The 15,228-nt window shown below is 51.5% G+C and overlaps 1 protein-coding gene across 2 annotated transcripts in view; it reads left to right on the top strand.

Moving 5' to 3' along the window:
* Nucleotides 1–3,461: 3,461 nt before the first annotated feature.
* SLC43A2 (solute carrier family 43 member 2) overlaps nucleotides 3,462–15,228 on the top strand; it is a 32,167-nt gene continuing 20,400 nt past the window's right edge. The window contains exons 1-4 of one of the 2 annotated variants that reach the window (XM_082493074.1): nucleotides 3,462–3,649; nucleotides 11,158–11,347; nucleotides 12,368–12,423; nucleotides 13,164–13,240. In XM_082493074.1, the coding sequence (XP_082349200.1) occupies nucleotides 3,490–3,649; nucleotides 11,158–11,347; nucleotides 12,368–12,423; nucleotides 13,164–13,240 (483 nt within the window). In that variant the 5' untranslated portion in view covers nucleotides 3,462–3,489. Of the gene's footprint in view, nucleotides 3,650–11,157; nucleotides 11,348–12,367; nucleotides 12,424–12,975; nucleotides 13,029–13,163; nucleotides 13,241–15,228 lie in introns of those variants that run through there. The other variant, XM_082493075.1, reaches the window with a different exon arrangement.

Genomic DNA, 15,228 nt, shown 5'->3' with positions numbered 1-15,228 from the left:
CTTTGAAGAGGCCCAAGTCGTTTACCCCAGTGGCTCCATCCAAGCCTGCTGAGGACCTCCCTGTGCAGCCGGGAGGGAGCTGTCACCTCCCTTCCAGCCTAAACTCATTTCTGGCCAGTTTCTATAAATGTGTCTTTGTGCCAGTGCTGTTCTTCAGCTTCACTTTAGTTTTTTTCTCTCCATGATGTTTACTCAGTCTCTGGGTGTATTTATAGATGGTAGCGGATCACCTGATAGCTTCTTTTCTCCTTCTAGGATAGGAAAACCGAGCTCTCCCATGCTTTCGCTGTAGCAAAGGCTTCCCATATCCCCAAACAGCCTCCGAGCCCTCCTCGTGTTCCTTCTTGTGGCAGTTTGTATTTCTGGGACACAGTGACCAGGTCTGGGTGCTGAGGTCTCCTGGGACCTCATGCTGTCTCAGCCTTCCTCTACCTCTGCTAAAAACACAGCACCGATACAGCCTGGCTTGTATTCTTTGGGCTTGCTTGTTTGTTTGCTTTGGCTTAAATCCACTTTCCAGCTGTTGCAACGTTTGACCCTTATCCTGCAGCCAAGGAGTTTCCTCTTCCCCCAGCCACAGCCTGCCCCTTTCTCAGGGATGCAGCGGTGGGTGCACGTCTGTCTGTCCGGACCCTCAGCTTCTGCTGAGCCACTCAGAAATGTTTACCTGCCACAAGCACTGTTTTCATCTCCTTCAGCTGACAAAAAATCCCCGCTCCCGATTTCCAGGGGTATATGGCCACCTTCTCCAGCCCAGGACCTCGCTGATGGGTTTATGGCAGGACTAGAAATCCTGCAGAGGAATGCTTCGAAAAAAAACTTAATATGAAAAGAGGGCAGAGCTCTGGTGAGCTCACATGCAAAGCCACTCTCGTGGCTTGCAGTGATTTTAACTTTTATTTAGTCCGTCAGTGGACTGTGCTGGTGGGCTGGGGTGTCTCCAGGGCTGGTTCCCCCGGCTGGGTGCCTGCTCCCCAAACGACCTTTTAACGGGGATACCTTCTCTGTTCCCTCCTCGGGCTGGCGAGAGGGAGGGGTGGGCTTCTCAGGACGGATCCGGTGCCCGTCACCGCAGCGGATGAGAAAGAACGCGGGTCCCGTTACCGAAATGCTGGGCTGGGGCTGTACCGGCAAAAGCCGTTCCGTGGCGAGCGCGGTGCGGTTTTCCCAGGCCTGGCGGAGACCGGCAGCAACCGGCACCGAAAGCCGCAGGGAATTTCCCGCTGCAGCTGCCGGACGACGCCGCGCCGGGAGGTGGAGCGCCCGGCATCACCGGCATCCCATTTTCCTCCCTTTTTTCCCCTGGAAGGCGGGCGAGTCCCATCGCCGCTCGGGTGTCGCTGTCCCCGCCGGTGCGGGGAAGGGGCGGGGGGGTGCTTGTGTGTTTCACGGTTCCCGCGGAGGGTTCCCCCCCTCACACGCACCCCCCTCCCGCCGTCCCGGTTTGCCCAGCCCCGGAGCGGGCTCCCGCCGCCTAAACAACGGGTCTTGTGTCCGGGTGCGAATGCCGTCCCGGCCGGGAGACCCCCGCGGCGGCTACCGGGGGGGAGCGTGGGGGGGTACCATGGGGGCGCGCAGCCCGGCACGTGCCCCGGTGGCAGCGGCGGGTGCGCTCATTGGCCGTGGCGGCGGCCAATCATCGGCGGCGCCTGTTTGCTCGGGAGGACGGATAAAAACCCCGGGGTGGGATCGGCGGCGGTGCGGAGTGGGGGGCGCGGCGGAGGGTGAGCACGGCGGGGCGAGGGGTGCACGGAGGGATGGGGGGGGAAGAGCGGGGGGGGTGCCTGCCTGCGTGGGGCGCAGGAGTGGGTGCGTGCGGGGTGGATTGAGGCGAGGTTTGCGTGGGGTGTAAGAGCGGGGTGGGGTTTGCATGGGAGGAGGGGGTCTGTGGAGAGGGAGGGGATGCGGTGGGGGTGAATAGGGTGTATTTGGGGTCGGGGGGGTGCGTGGGGGTTTCTCGCGTGGGAGTGGTATGCCGTGGAGGAAGATGGGGATTGATGGGGAAGAGCCGGGTGTGCGGGAGGGGAGCGGGGTGCGCTGGGGGGTCGGTCGGGGGAGGAGAGGGCGGGATGCAGCGGGGCTGTTCTGGGAGAGCTGGGGGGGGGGGGTCGGCGGGGGGAGGGCAGCGTGGTTGGGGAAGAACGGTGTGGTGGGGGAGAGCAGGCTGAGCCTCTCGCCACAGAGAGGGTCTCTGCGCTGAGGGAGGGCGTGTGGGGCTGGGGAGGGGGCGTGCGGGTGGAGGGATGAGGAAGAGGAAGGTGGAGGAGATGCGGTGTGGGGTGGGGGCGCGGCTGCAGGCTGGTCTCCTGGGGGTTTCTGCACCAGCTTCTGTGGCTGGAGGGTGGCCCTGTCCTCTTGGCATCCTTATACCCCCCCACCCCAGAGCAACCCAGGGCTGGGGCCTCTGCCTTGTGGGAACCCCTGAGAAGCTCTTCTTAGGCTGTGGTGTGCAGCTATATTGTTTCCCCATAGTGCCTGATTGGGGCGTGCTCTGGGTTGGGAAAAGGCTCCGCTTGTCTAAAATGGCCACCTGCCTCATGACCCAGGGTTGGCCCCGGTGCTGTGCACCTCAAGGCTTCCCGGAGCACCCCTCTTTGGTCAGCCAGGTCTGCTCCCAAATCTGCCGCTTGCTCTCATGGCCCCCAGGGACCGGGGCAGGTGGAGATGGAGACAGTTAATGCAGCCACAGCATCTGTGGGGCAGCCCGGGGATGCCCGGGTGCGGAGGTGGAGCAGCATGTGCCATGGGCTGTTCCGGCCAGTGCACCTGCCTGTCTGCATAGCCAGGGCAGGATGTGGCCCACCTTGTCTCCAAGCTGGGTGGTCTGGCAGTCAGCAAAAAGTGCTCCTTGATGAGCCATCTGTGGTATAAACTGCATATATGGGACTTATGGCACATATAGGACCTGTGCTCACCTTCCAGAGCAGATCTGTGCCCCTGCATGGAGCAGAGCAGACCTAGTGGGTCATTAAAGCCACCGTTAGGGCTGCGGGGCTGCCTCGGTGGCCCCAGCCTCTGCCTGCAAGCAGATGGGAGACTGGGGTGCTGGCTGAAGCCCCCCCCGCTCTGGCACGTGTTTCCTTGCTGCCTTACAAATGGGCTGCCTGCCTCATACAGGTGATGGGCGAGTGGGCTCCGGGCAGTTGATATTTGCTGCATTTTCATACCTGTTGCTCGGGAAGTGGAACCGAGTCCTTGAACGCTCCTCAGTTGCATGGTGTGTGCACTGGAGGGGCTGCTCCAAGGGCACCTGTGCTCTCTTATCCCTCCAGGTAACTTGGCAAGCTGGTACCTGCAAAAACAAGTTTTACACCTGAGTGCCTTGCATTCAGCAGGCATGTTTGCTTGCGTTCCAGTAGAGAGCTCTCTTCTTAAATCATGCTTTTTTTGAACTCTTTGAGCAGCATTTGCTGGTACTGTGGACTCACTGGATGTTGTTCTGGTCCCTGCAGGTTGAGACTCTGAACGAGGCCATCTCATCACGCAACAATGGCACCCACACTTGCTACTGCCCATCGCCGGCGCTGGTGGATGGCATTTACAGCCATCATCGAGAACCTGCTCTTCTCTGCTGTCCTGCTGGGCTGGGGGTCCCTCCTCATCATGCTGAAAGCAGAAGGGTTTTATTCCTACCTGTGCTACGACTTAGGTAAGGATGCTCTGGAGACTTACGTGAATAAGTTGCTGCTGAGGTTTGCTGGTGTGGTTCCCTGTCTGAGGGTGGTGTGGAATTGGCTAGAGTGGGGCTGAGCTCCAGGTCAGTCCTGGGGTAGAAGGAAGGGTTGTGCACAACTTTCCAAAACTGATGGTATTCTCGTGATGGTGTAACGTGCCTGTAGTTGCTGTTGCTTTGCAGAGTGATTGGAAAAGAAGCCTTAAAGGTTAGGTAAAGCTTTTCTGGACAGCCTTTTCTACTTGGCAATGAGTTCTTCCTCTGCATGGTGGCCTGGCTGATCTCTGCAAGGGAAGGCCTGGTGGGTTCTGGAGGATGATGATTTGTGGGAAGGGTGTCCTGAGTTTGTAGTGAGAAACTATGGGTGCCCTTTCCTTAGTGGTAGGAAAGAAAAGAGCATGGGTGAAAATGAGATTGGAGGAGTCCAGTGCTGCTGTTGAGGAGAAATTGCAGAAGTAAATGCTACTAACGTTTTTTTCTTCTCCCTCTTCAAACACCTATGACATGCTCAAACTGGGCTGTGTCTCTGAGGGCTTGACATTCACCTGGCCCAGCCAGAGGAAGCGGTTTTCCATGTTGCAGACAGAGCCTTGCAGGGAAGGACGCAATCTTGTGGTGTGGGAAGGATAGCCCTGGGAAAAACAACATGTAGGTGGACGTGTATCCCCCAGCCTGGGCATGGAGAGGATTGTGGTCTGGGATATCCCACAGTGTGGTAGGGTGGACAGGTGGACAACCTGAGGGTAAAGGTGTGGCGTGGATTTGAAAAGCTGCTGTAGTGACAGAAGGTTTGCATGCACTCAGAGAAGGTAATAGCAGAATGAAGAGAGGCAGGAGCTTGGTGTTTGGGTTCTGTCCAGAGATTGTGTGCTGGTGGATAAGAAGAGAAGGTGGATCAGCCCGTTCAGCGCTGGTGAGCATGGAGATGGAGCAGGAGGCAGTAGGGGAACAAAGAGGTGGCAACAAGAGCATGGACCCCAGAGCTCTTGGTGGGTAATGACTGAGAACAGCGGGGGAAATCTGAAATGTGGGGAAACAAAGTCCAAGCAAAAAGTGACTGCGAATAGTTGTGATGATACTTTGTGTTTTTTTTTTTCCATTCATCAACTGCTTGTTATGGCCTCTTCTGTTTTGTGTGCCTGTGGGTGGCTACCTCAGCCTGGGTTGGTGCACCTGGCAAACATGCATGTGTTTGAGTCTTCTACCAGCTGTAGCTTGGCTGCTTTATCTTCACCCTGTGCTCCGCTTGTGGTGCGATGCTTCCAAGTGCGTCTGTGTTACTTGGGTCTCCAGTAGTGCTCCAGGCTCTGTGAGGGAGAATCCTCAGCAGTTTAGGACTTCTGTTCAAGGCTGCTCTGTTCTGGCTAAGCCATGGTGGCTTTGTCACAGGCCTGTATAAGAGATCTCATTAAACCTGTCAGGTGGAGGCTTTGTGCCACTGAGATAAAACACATGAGAGTTGATAAGCAAATGCTGACTGTCTCCAAAAGCAGCCCTTTCCCTATCTGCTTCCTGAGATGTGCCCTGCTGACAAGAGCCCTGCTTCACTTGGGGCACACCTCCTACTCTTTGCTTTGATTGCTTTCAATTCATCTGCCTTTGCACCAAATCGGCAAGATTCACCTTGGCTCCTCACCCATGTTTGCCCATCTGTGGTCTGTCTGGCTCTCCCCATGGGAGTGCCCGTGCTGCAGACCGCAGGGAAGATGTAAGTGTTTGGACTGTGGTAAAATTGCTGTCCTGGGGGCAATTTATTCCTCCCAGTGACCAACCTGTGCCCTGAGGCAGGAGAACTTAATCCCTGAAAAGAAATGTATGTAGTCAAATGTTCTCATTGTCCTCAAATATCTGGCCATCACTGCTGAACTCAGTGATGGCTTGTGATGAGCATTGAGGACCAGTTACGCTGGTTTCCTTCTTCATCCATGCCTGCTCGCTTTCCTTTGTCTGTCTTTGTCCTTACTGTGATAATCTTGGCAATTTGGTAGGGGAGAGTCCTAGCTGACGGTGTGGGGACAGCAGACTCCCTTGCAGCTGCCCCGCAGCAGTCACTGAATGACCAGCACGAAGCTGAGCTTGACCTTTGCTGGGATTAGGATGGCCCAGTGGTTGCCTTTCTCAGCATAACCTATTGAATCCTGCAGCCTGAGTGAGTACTTGGCTGGAAGGTTGGGGCACACAAATTATAACTAGTAGCCTTTGGGCACTTGTTGTACATAATGCTGCTGCTGTGTGCATGTAAGTATTAGGAAAAGTCGTTGGTTTTTTTTAATGAGCCAAAGGTTCTTGGCAGGGCTTTTTGTTTGTCAGCAAAAGCTCTTGCACTTTGTGATGCCTTCAACAAGAGAGAAAACTAGACCTTGTCCCTTCTGCAGGCACTTCACTGAAGGTAGCAGCAGCTGCCCAGAAAGTGACTGCAATTCATGAAGGGCTCCTTGTCTTCCTGTGGAACCCCTCCTTTCCCCGCCTGCCCTTGGCTACTGGCTATTGGATTTTACTTGGCCACCGTGCAAACATGGGGGGTCTGCTGGACTTTTAACTTGGTTGTGGTGAGGGTGAAGGTGGACACCTAGGAAAAAAAGCCACATCAAAGTAACAAATATTTTTTTTAAAGCGGTTGTGCAACAGGATTTGAGTGGGGGGTTGTACCTGTTCTAGGCGGCAGGTTTGGCCACATCCTGAGAGGTATGCTTGAAATTTGCTGACAAGGAGTCTGGTAGTGGCACTTTGTTCCCATTTTAATTTTACTACACTACTACTTGGCCTTTAACCAACTGAAGCAGCATCTTTTGTTCGGTGCAAGTGCTGATTCTGCAGTCTTTATCAGGATTCAGGCCTTATCAGCTGTTGGGGAACTTGATCTGTTCAGGGTCTTGCATTGCTGTGATGTTACTGGGATTGGGAAGCTCAAGGCTTGGGTCTTTGAAACGTTTAAAAAAAAAAAAAAAGTCTTGATAATCTGCTCACAAAGAGCAGGGATAAGGAGCCAGATGGACAGAGGGCTTTCCCCTAAGACAGGGCTGTAGAAAACCAAAGGCACGATAAGCTAATTGACTTAGAGCAGGTTAACGCGCCTTATCGCGGGCATGGGAAGAAGGTGCTGCCTTACAGCTCTTTGCTGTTATGTATTTGGGGTCTGTGGTGGGGAATGTGCAATTTGAAGGTCCCTTCCAAGCTGGTAAGATTTGACAACAGCTTGTGGAAAGGCTGTGCACATGACCCCTGTAAACAGGAAAAGAGTAAATGTGGTAAATGTTCAGTTTCTACAGGAAACATGCTGTGTTGATTAGCAGCTGTCGGTGGTATCGGAGTGCTGCATGGGAAGGTGCTGGCCCTGGGTGAGAACTGCTGTAAAATGAAGCTGCAGCTGGGGAGTTTAGCTGGAGACTGTGCCTCAGTTATACGAGGCTTTCAGCTGGGTGCCCAGAGGGGGGGTCCTGGAAGTGCAATTGGATGGACAGGCAGAGAGGGAAAACCCGAAGAAATTGCATTTGCAGTGGTATAAAGCAAGAACATCTCCTCCCAGTTCCCAGAAGTATGACACCATCCTGAAAAGAGAAAACATGTTCTTATGTGGGCAGACTGCAGATCAGTTGTTTGCACATGTCTTTCACTGTGATTTTTTTTTTCTTTTTTTTTTTTTTTTAACCAATGCTCCCAGACTCTTTGGCTCTGATTTTTTATTTTATTTTTTTTTAAATTCTTTTCCCCCCTCTTTTTTTTTTAAGGAGAAAAGAGGAAGGTGAGGCTGTGCAGACTGTGTCCCACAGAGCTATTGCCGGGGCGGCTGGGGGTGTCTTGCTTGCTTGGCTCAGTCTGATTCATGAAACAAGATGAAAGGAAGCCTCCTCTCTGCCATCTGAGATGGCAGTCACTCTTGAAAAAGCCAGACTCGTTCCTCTGGTAACGTGGTGTGTGCCTGGGATTTGAAGAGGTCAGCAAAGAGTAGTTAATGATTGACCCTCTCATGAAACCTACAGCACTTAATTTGGGAGAAAGGATGACTTTAAATGTTCCGGTAACAGCCTGAACAAATCCCAGCAATGAGCCTGACATAAATGATTACCGAGGCAGCCTTCCTCTCACCTAAGCTGTCATTCTTTAAATAGTAACTTGAACTACTAATTGGGCAGTAGAAATCCTGCTGCTTGTAGGGGGAGCACTGTAAAAATAGGCAGTATGTTCTTGTAATTGCTGATAAAGACTTGCAGCTTCTTCCAGCTTGACAGTGAGACAGCGGTGAGGGTACCTGGGCTCAGCCTGTGCTGCTGGCTTACCCAGATGGCACTGCTGCATGTCAGACCCGGCATGCTTGCACACAGGTGGACTTGGCAGGAGAATGTGGGGAGGGCACCACTGTTGACACAGAGACAGCCCTTACCCAAAGCCCTGTTGCAGGTGGAGCCAGGCACGTAGGAGACTTTCCCCAGAAGTGTGGTGTGTGCTGATCTGGAACAGGATCTGAGCTGTGATTGAGGGGAAACTGCTGTTTGTTGTAACTAGGTGCATCGGGTAGGTGAGTAGTTAGGCAGGTTCTCTGCCCATTAATCTCCTGCTGCCACTTGCTCTCAAGTGGCCACCATAGGCTGGTGACCTGCTGGCACATGAATCTCTGCTCCCCAGTGAGATGGCTCCTGACTGGACCCCATGCACAGTGCACACACCTGCAGCCCCTCCAAAATGTTCTATTTATGGAGGTGGCTGGAAAAGGATCAGAGGATGTCAGGGTGCCAAGGACTGCTCGAATCATTTCCATTACTCCTCAGTGGATCTTCTCTTGTTGCCCAGGGGCTGCTTCTATTTTCACAAACAATTTGTATTTCCACATAACACTGTTGCCTCCTCCCCCCCTCCCCCCCGCCTTGGAGCTGGCGATGAGCAGCTGTAAACAAGGTGGCTGGTACAAGCAGGGACTGAATTTGGGTGCCCTGTTCCCAGCCTTCCTTGCTGTAGCAAGTCTTCAGACAAGGGCCAAGTTTCCTTGCCATTTCTGAGCTGTGTCCTCTTTGCCTCCTGGTGTTGCCGCTCATCATGCATGCCATTGGAGGGTCTGCTAGCAGGCATATGCTGTGGGAGCTCCTTGGGGTCGTGTTGCAAATGTACATGTCAATAAATTACTATTAATTCGTCTACTTCAGCTTTAAATGCTGAATAGTTCTGTTTTGAGATCTCTTCGTGGGGAGGGTTGACAGGCTCTTTAACACATGCAGCCAGAAGTTATAAGGTCACAGCACTGTCCATGTCCCTCCACCCTTCTTCCACTCCACAGCTGAGCTATCTCTGTAGAGTGCTGACACAGGGAAACTACTACTACTTTGTCACTCTTCCCCCCCCTTCCCCCACTTTGTTTTCCCCAAGTTTAACCTCTCACCCGCATCTGTTTCCTATGAATTTATCTCTGTGGAGAGCCCAAAAAGCCTTGATGCTGTGGATGAAGCTGTGTGTCTGCCTCATGGAGATGCTGTCAGAAGTCAGCATTTAAGATCCTGGGCCACATCAACAGGAGATTGTGAGGGAAAGACTGATGAAAAAGATTGAGATGTAGTGTGAAAACTGCAGAAAGCCTTTAGTCCGTCTGAGGACTGATATCTAGGGATGTGACTTGGGAGCCTCAGGCTGGAATGCTGTCCTCCTTGCAAAAGGTATACTGATGGAACATGTGGCCTTTTGGGGATATCTCGGTTGCTTACTCTGGCTATCCGTGATGGCACTAGCAGGGCAACAGAAGGTACAGATTAAGTTATTAATCAGGAGCACGTGGCAAAGTGAAGGAACAATCAGCCATCACTACCCACAGGCAGTTTGAGACATCTTAGTAAAGGTGTTGGTGAGAGCAATGTAAATGGAGAGAAACGCCGTGCACCCTCCCTGGAGTGCTGGGAGGGGCAGAGGAAGGTTTGCAGGCAGCCCGTAAGCTTGAGATATCAGCATCTGAATTCCTGCTAAGACCTGATGTCTGGAAGGTGGAGTGTGATTTGTTTGCAATGGACACAAAGCTGGGAGGGTTGTTTTGGCCAGCTAGGAGAACCAGGGTGAAACCAGTAACTGTAATGGTGCTGAGGCTTGGGTAGAAGGGAAGGAGTTGCAAGATGGGGCTGTGTGATCTCCAGAGACTCAGGGAGGGTGTGAGCAGCCAAGGGGATCTCCACAAGCTGCACCAAGCAGTGAATGTGAAATCACTTGTACGTGAGGGATTCCTGCTAATTAACTAACCAGGGCTTGCTGGGAATCTCTAGTCTTGCTTCATGCGGGTGGTTATGTAGGTGACTTCTCTCTCTATTCCTCCTTTAATATTGAACTTTGTCAGATCAATTATTAAATATGGAGGAGAGTGTTTTATGTCACTGGCTTGCAGCAGCAGTAAGAAAGCAAGTGCTGTGTCATACCAGCAAAGGTTACTTATAAGTCAGATAAGCACTGGGAGAAGGAGAGGTGGAGTGCACTAGAGGTCTGGGTTAATGACAGTCTAAAGGCACACGTGCTTGCTTGAGGAGTTGTAAGCCACCTTGGGACAGGAGCAGAGTTGACATGAGGCCGTAAAACTGCTGCTGCAAAGAAAAGTGAACTTGTTTCTTTCTTTCTTTTTTTTTTTTTTCCAAACTGTCCCGTTTGTCTCAGTTACACAACATGGGCTCTGTTCAGTGTGGGAGTTTGCATGAGGAGTTCCTCATGTAAGGGCAAGAACAGAAAGCTGGAGATATAATTGATCTGTATGGCTTAAGCCCACTTGGAAATAATAGAAAATGCTAATTATGGGGCAGAAGTTAAAGATGCATTGATCCTTTAACAAATGGAGAAGGCAGGTGAGCTGCCAGCCCTCCTGGGAACAGGGTAGTTAAATCCAGGAAGGATTTTTTCAGAGCCAGGGCAGTCGGGAAGCAGGGTGACTACTGCAAAGCCATTCCTCATCCTGATGCCTGCAGTGAGGATAGGAAGCTTTTCATTTGAGCAGGCTGTTGCTCTGTGCCAGGGCTCATCAGCCCAGCATCCAAAATAACTGATTTGGCTGTAGTTGTCACTCCCAGTTTAGTTAGGGAAAAGATCTGTGAGAACATGCCAGTTGTAGATAGGAGGATCTTTTTTTTTTTTTTTTTTTTTTTTTTTTTTAAGTCTCTTCAGGCTCTGCTGGGTTTGTTCCCCTGTAATTGCCAGGGCCTTGCTGTATATAGTTGTTTTCATAAATTAATGAATCTCTGTCCTTAGGTTGTTACCCTGCTGCTGCTTGGAATACTTGTCCCCTGGGTGCCTCTGTGTCCTTTTCCTGCTCCCAGCTGAGCACATCAGGTTTCCCTTGTCCTTCTGCCGCTCTTCTTTCCCTTCTCCATTTCTCACTGATTATAATAAAAAAAAAATGGAGTGTGGAGGGTGTATGCCCAGTGTGTTGTGGCACCCTGTGTGGGGGGCTTTCTTCTTCCCTCCTTCCTGCAACACTACAAGCCTCATTCTAAAACACTGCAATGATGGTCCTCTGTCATCCTGTGTAGAAAACATCACCAGCAGCCCTCAACATGAGAACAGCACAGCTTCAGAGCACAAATGGCCTTCCTGCAATGCCCAGGATGAGATGCTGAACTTGGCCTTCACCATTGGGTCCTTCCTCCTCAGTGCAATCACGCTGCCCCTGGGGATTGTCATGGACAAGTACGGTCCTCGCAAGCTGCGGCTGCTTGGCAGGTTGGTGTTCTGGGCTCGACGGGTGGGCTGAGGGGTGAATTCACATGTTGTCTGGGGCAGATGGGTGGTGTTTGGGTGCTGTGCCTGTTGTGGGGGTCCCTGCAGCCTCAGGAACTTTGAGGGATGGGGCTGGGATCTACTGGGAGCTGCTGGCCATGCATAGGGCACTGGAGTGGCTCTGGGGTGATTTTAGCCAGCACAGTGAATTGTTCCATAAGGGAAGGGCCAGGGACTCCATGTCCACACTTCAGCTCTCCAGTGTTGCTCTGCTCCCTGGCCAGATGGAGCCTGGAGGAAGAGCGGAGTTGTTGTGAGTCACGGAGGGTAGCTTTTTCTTTGAGCTGGGAGCTATGTCCTGAGAGGCACAAAACCAAGATGTTACATCATTGTTTGCAAGCTGGGGAGTTAACTTGGTGATAAACACATCCTGCCTGCTTTTTCTAGGTCTTTTCTCTGCCATGTGGTGTGTGTTGCTTTCTGCCTCAAATAGCAAAGTCGTTAGCTGCTTCCATCATGGCATGTAGGCATTAGTGACTTGTTGGGCACAGTGAACCCCAGCACTGCTGAGTTTTAATGCACTGAACAGTACCAGAAACCAAACTGGTCTGTAGGCAGAGTGGGCAAAAAGAGGGCAAATCTCTGACTCGGACCCTACCAGAGAGGAGCAGGTGAAGGCTGTGAGTGCTGTGACCACAGCTGGGGCTCAGGACAAAGGGTGCTGCTGTCTTTGGTCACCTCAAGGTGAGGGCGGGCAAAGCTCTGTGCTGGAAAACCAGGTGGGAATTTGGGCTCAGCTGTATCAGTATTGGGAAGCAAGGTTGCTGCTTCAGCCCTTGTGCAAGGTTTGTCTCTAATATTTGGGCATTTCCCTGGATTTTTCTTTCCAAATTGCCGGCTTCCCTCCCTCTTACAGAAATGAGACTATGCTTGCTTAACAAGGTGCTGAGGAGGCAGAAGCATATGTAATTTACTGTGTGTAAGGCTGGCTGTAAGAAACTCGTGGTTTTGGTTCCCTTTCAGTACCTGCTTTGCTGTGTCCTGCGTGCTGATTGCATACGGTGCCAGTAATCCAGACTGTAAGTAGGTGTTTCTCTGCTGAGCTGGGAGGGCTTTGGGGCTGTGGCTTGTTTTTTTGGGGGGGACATAGACAAGTGTGCATAGCACTGTGTACTCTGACTGTCACACCTCCAGCGCTGTACTGCGGTTTTGCTGAGGACACAAGCCAAGCATCTGCTGGTCTGTGGGAGCTGAGTGGCTCTGGGGAGGGCTGGTGTTTCACAACCTTAAGTGGAGAGTGTAGCAAGGGCCAAATGTCTGAGATAGCTAGGTCTCAGCTTTGCGTTTGGGCAGGGCCAGGTCCTGTAAAGGAGCAATTCCAAACAAGTTCATGCCTTTTTCAGGGTTGGGAAATAGGTAATAGCACACAATGTTTAATCGGCTTTCTCACCAGGGTTAGATGGAGCTTGCTCCTCAAGAGTAGATAGTGAGATGATACTTTGAATCCAGTTCTTTCAAGTAAATCTCCCTTTTTAAGACTCATTCAGACGAGCTGCATCAGCAAGTCTGTTCGTTACAGAAAAGAAACCCTTCCATCCTGGAGAGAGATGATCCCATCCTGAAATCCATCTTGGAGGAGAGCTCTGGCCCTCCCCCTCTCTGTGGCTGAGGAGATGGGTGCTGGGTCAGTAACAGTGTGGCATGTCCTGAAGGTGTTGATCCACCGAGGCTTTTAGTGTCAAGACCAAAGCCCTCAGGGCTCCGTCTTCTTTCCCTCTCCACCCCAGTAAAAGCTAAGGGTGTCTTTTTATTGTTGCAGCTCTCTCTGTGCTGATATTCATTGCACTGGCTCTGAATGGCTTTGGTGGGATGTGCATGACCTTCACATCGCTTACGGTAAGTGAAGAGTTATTACCTGGCTGTATTTTAGTCCTTACTATGGCTGTGAGCTGGGCTAGCAGGGGAGAATAAAGTGGATCTTTTGCCTGTGGCTTGAATAGCACACGTGTGTGTTTGGTACAAAGGGGGGGTCACTCTTTTACCTGAAAGGCTGAGTACCAGGTGGTTATTCTAAGGCTTTTTTTCCCCTAGTTCTTTTTTGTGTTTTTTTTTTTTTTTACCTGCCCCTTGCATCTCCGGTGAAGGTGTCAGAGGTGGGGGAGGAAGTGTTTTTGTCTAGGACCCAAATTGTCATATACCTGTGCCTGCAGTGCTCAGCTGCCTGGCACAGGCAGGACAAGTGTTTGCTCTGGATTTATCATTGACGTACTGCAGGAAGAATCAGCAGGGTACAAGCCCTTGCAGCTGGGTATGACCAGCTTTCTGCAAGCACAGTTTGCACCTCGGCCCAGGAAAATGGTTGTTCTTGAGCACAAAAGCTTTTGCTCTTGGAAGGTTGAGAGTCCCTTCCAGGTTTCATTAGAAATGCTGTGTTGTTGAATGCACTCAGCTCCTTCTGTGCAGCACACTTAGATCTGTTTAGCTCATGGATTGTATTGCAAGCTCTGGTCAACAACTGTCTGCTGGATCTCTACATTTTGGGATTCTTTTTGCCTGGAGACTGAAGCAGTATTGTCCTCTGAGTAGCTGCTTTATTTTCTACCTCATTACCCTGATCCTTGTCAGGGGGGCTGAAGCAGGGCTAGGTGGAGAGTCTCCCAGAAAACAGTGTGGGAAGCACTGATGTTTCTTGAGTTGTGGCTGAAAACTTTCAGATTTGGACTGCATTACCTTGAACTTGCTGTTGAAGTAAAACTTTCTGTTAAGGTTACCTCTAATTTAACAAGGCTCAGACACTGGCTGAACTCCTGAGATCTAAATTTGGCAGAGGCTGGGTTTACAGATCCCTGTGTGTACTGTGATGCTGCTGCTGCTATTGCTTTCATATATTCAAAGCTTTCAAAACTCTGTGCAGATGTCAGTCTCTTTCCTTCGTATGTAATGTTCTTTGCTGGAAGCCTTGGCTGTTGTCCCAACGAACTATGGGGCAAATGTCATCCTGCCACGCTTCAAATAAAAGCAAGGAAGAGAGGATCACATCAGTACTGCTGTGGGAGAGGAGAGGATTCCCACCCTGCTGTTGCCGGCATTGGTTATTGTCTCTCTGGGTGGTTATTAAGGGGTCACAGATTATTTTAGAGCCACTGGTGATGATAGAAGGGAGAGCAAGGGTAGGGCAGAAGTATATTGGCTGTGCTGTACTACGGCTTTTAGCACCAGAAGTAAGCAAAGCCACTTATTAGTGCCCTCATTAGCAAGCCACTTACACAGCACTAAGGAAGTACGGCAGCAGGAAAAAGGTCAAATCTTCCAAGAAGAGATCCAAGCCTTGAGGAGGTCGGAAGGGAGTAGCAATGATGTGAGTTCACCTCAGGTGGAGCCCATCCCCTCCAGACAGCAGTGTGTTTTGTAAAGAGCTGAGGTGGCTTCAGGCCTGACTTCTCAAATCCAGATTCAGATGTAGCTGCTTGTGCCTCCCTGCAGAGCCACACAGAGGCATTTTGGTACCTGAGGCGTGTGAATGTGATTAAAAATAGTCTAAAGTGGGAGGGAAGCACTTCACCTGCATCGCGGCGTAGCTGTGGTGGTGACTGTTAAAAGCAGGTGTATTTTGCTCATTGGGAGCTTACTGTTTTGTCCCTGTGTGGTTCTGCCTGTGAGCTGGGGTGCTCACAGCTGATGTGTCAAGAGCCATCTTCTGTGGTGACATGGTGATCTCTTGTGGGTCCCTTCTGCCTGTGGAGACGGGGAGTGTGGCAAGGGAGGGCCATGGAGGTGACAGGTCCGTGGCTTGCAGGCTCCAGGAGATGTGGCTTGCAGACACTGCACTCTGCATTGTGCACAGGAGAGGCTGAAGTAAGTGCTGAAAAGATGGACTTAAAGAC

Source organism: Vanellus vanellus, assembly GCF_965231255.1.
Source record: "Vanellus vanellus genome assembly, chromosome: 19".
NCBI classification, from domain to species: domain Eukaryota; kingdom Metazoa; phylum Chordata; class Aves; order Charadriiformes; family Charadriidae; genus Vanellus; species Vanellus vanellus.
This window is presented reverse-complemented; position numbering and strand designations above follow the sequence as displayed.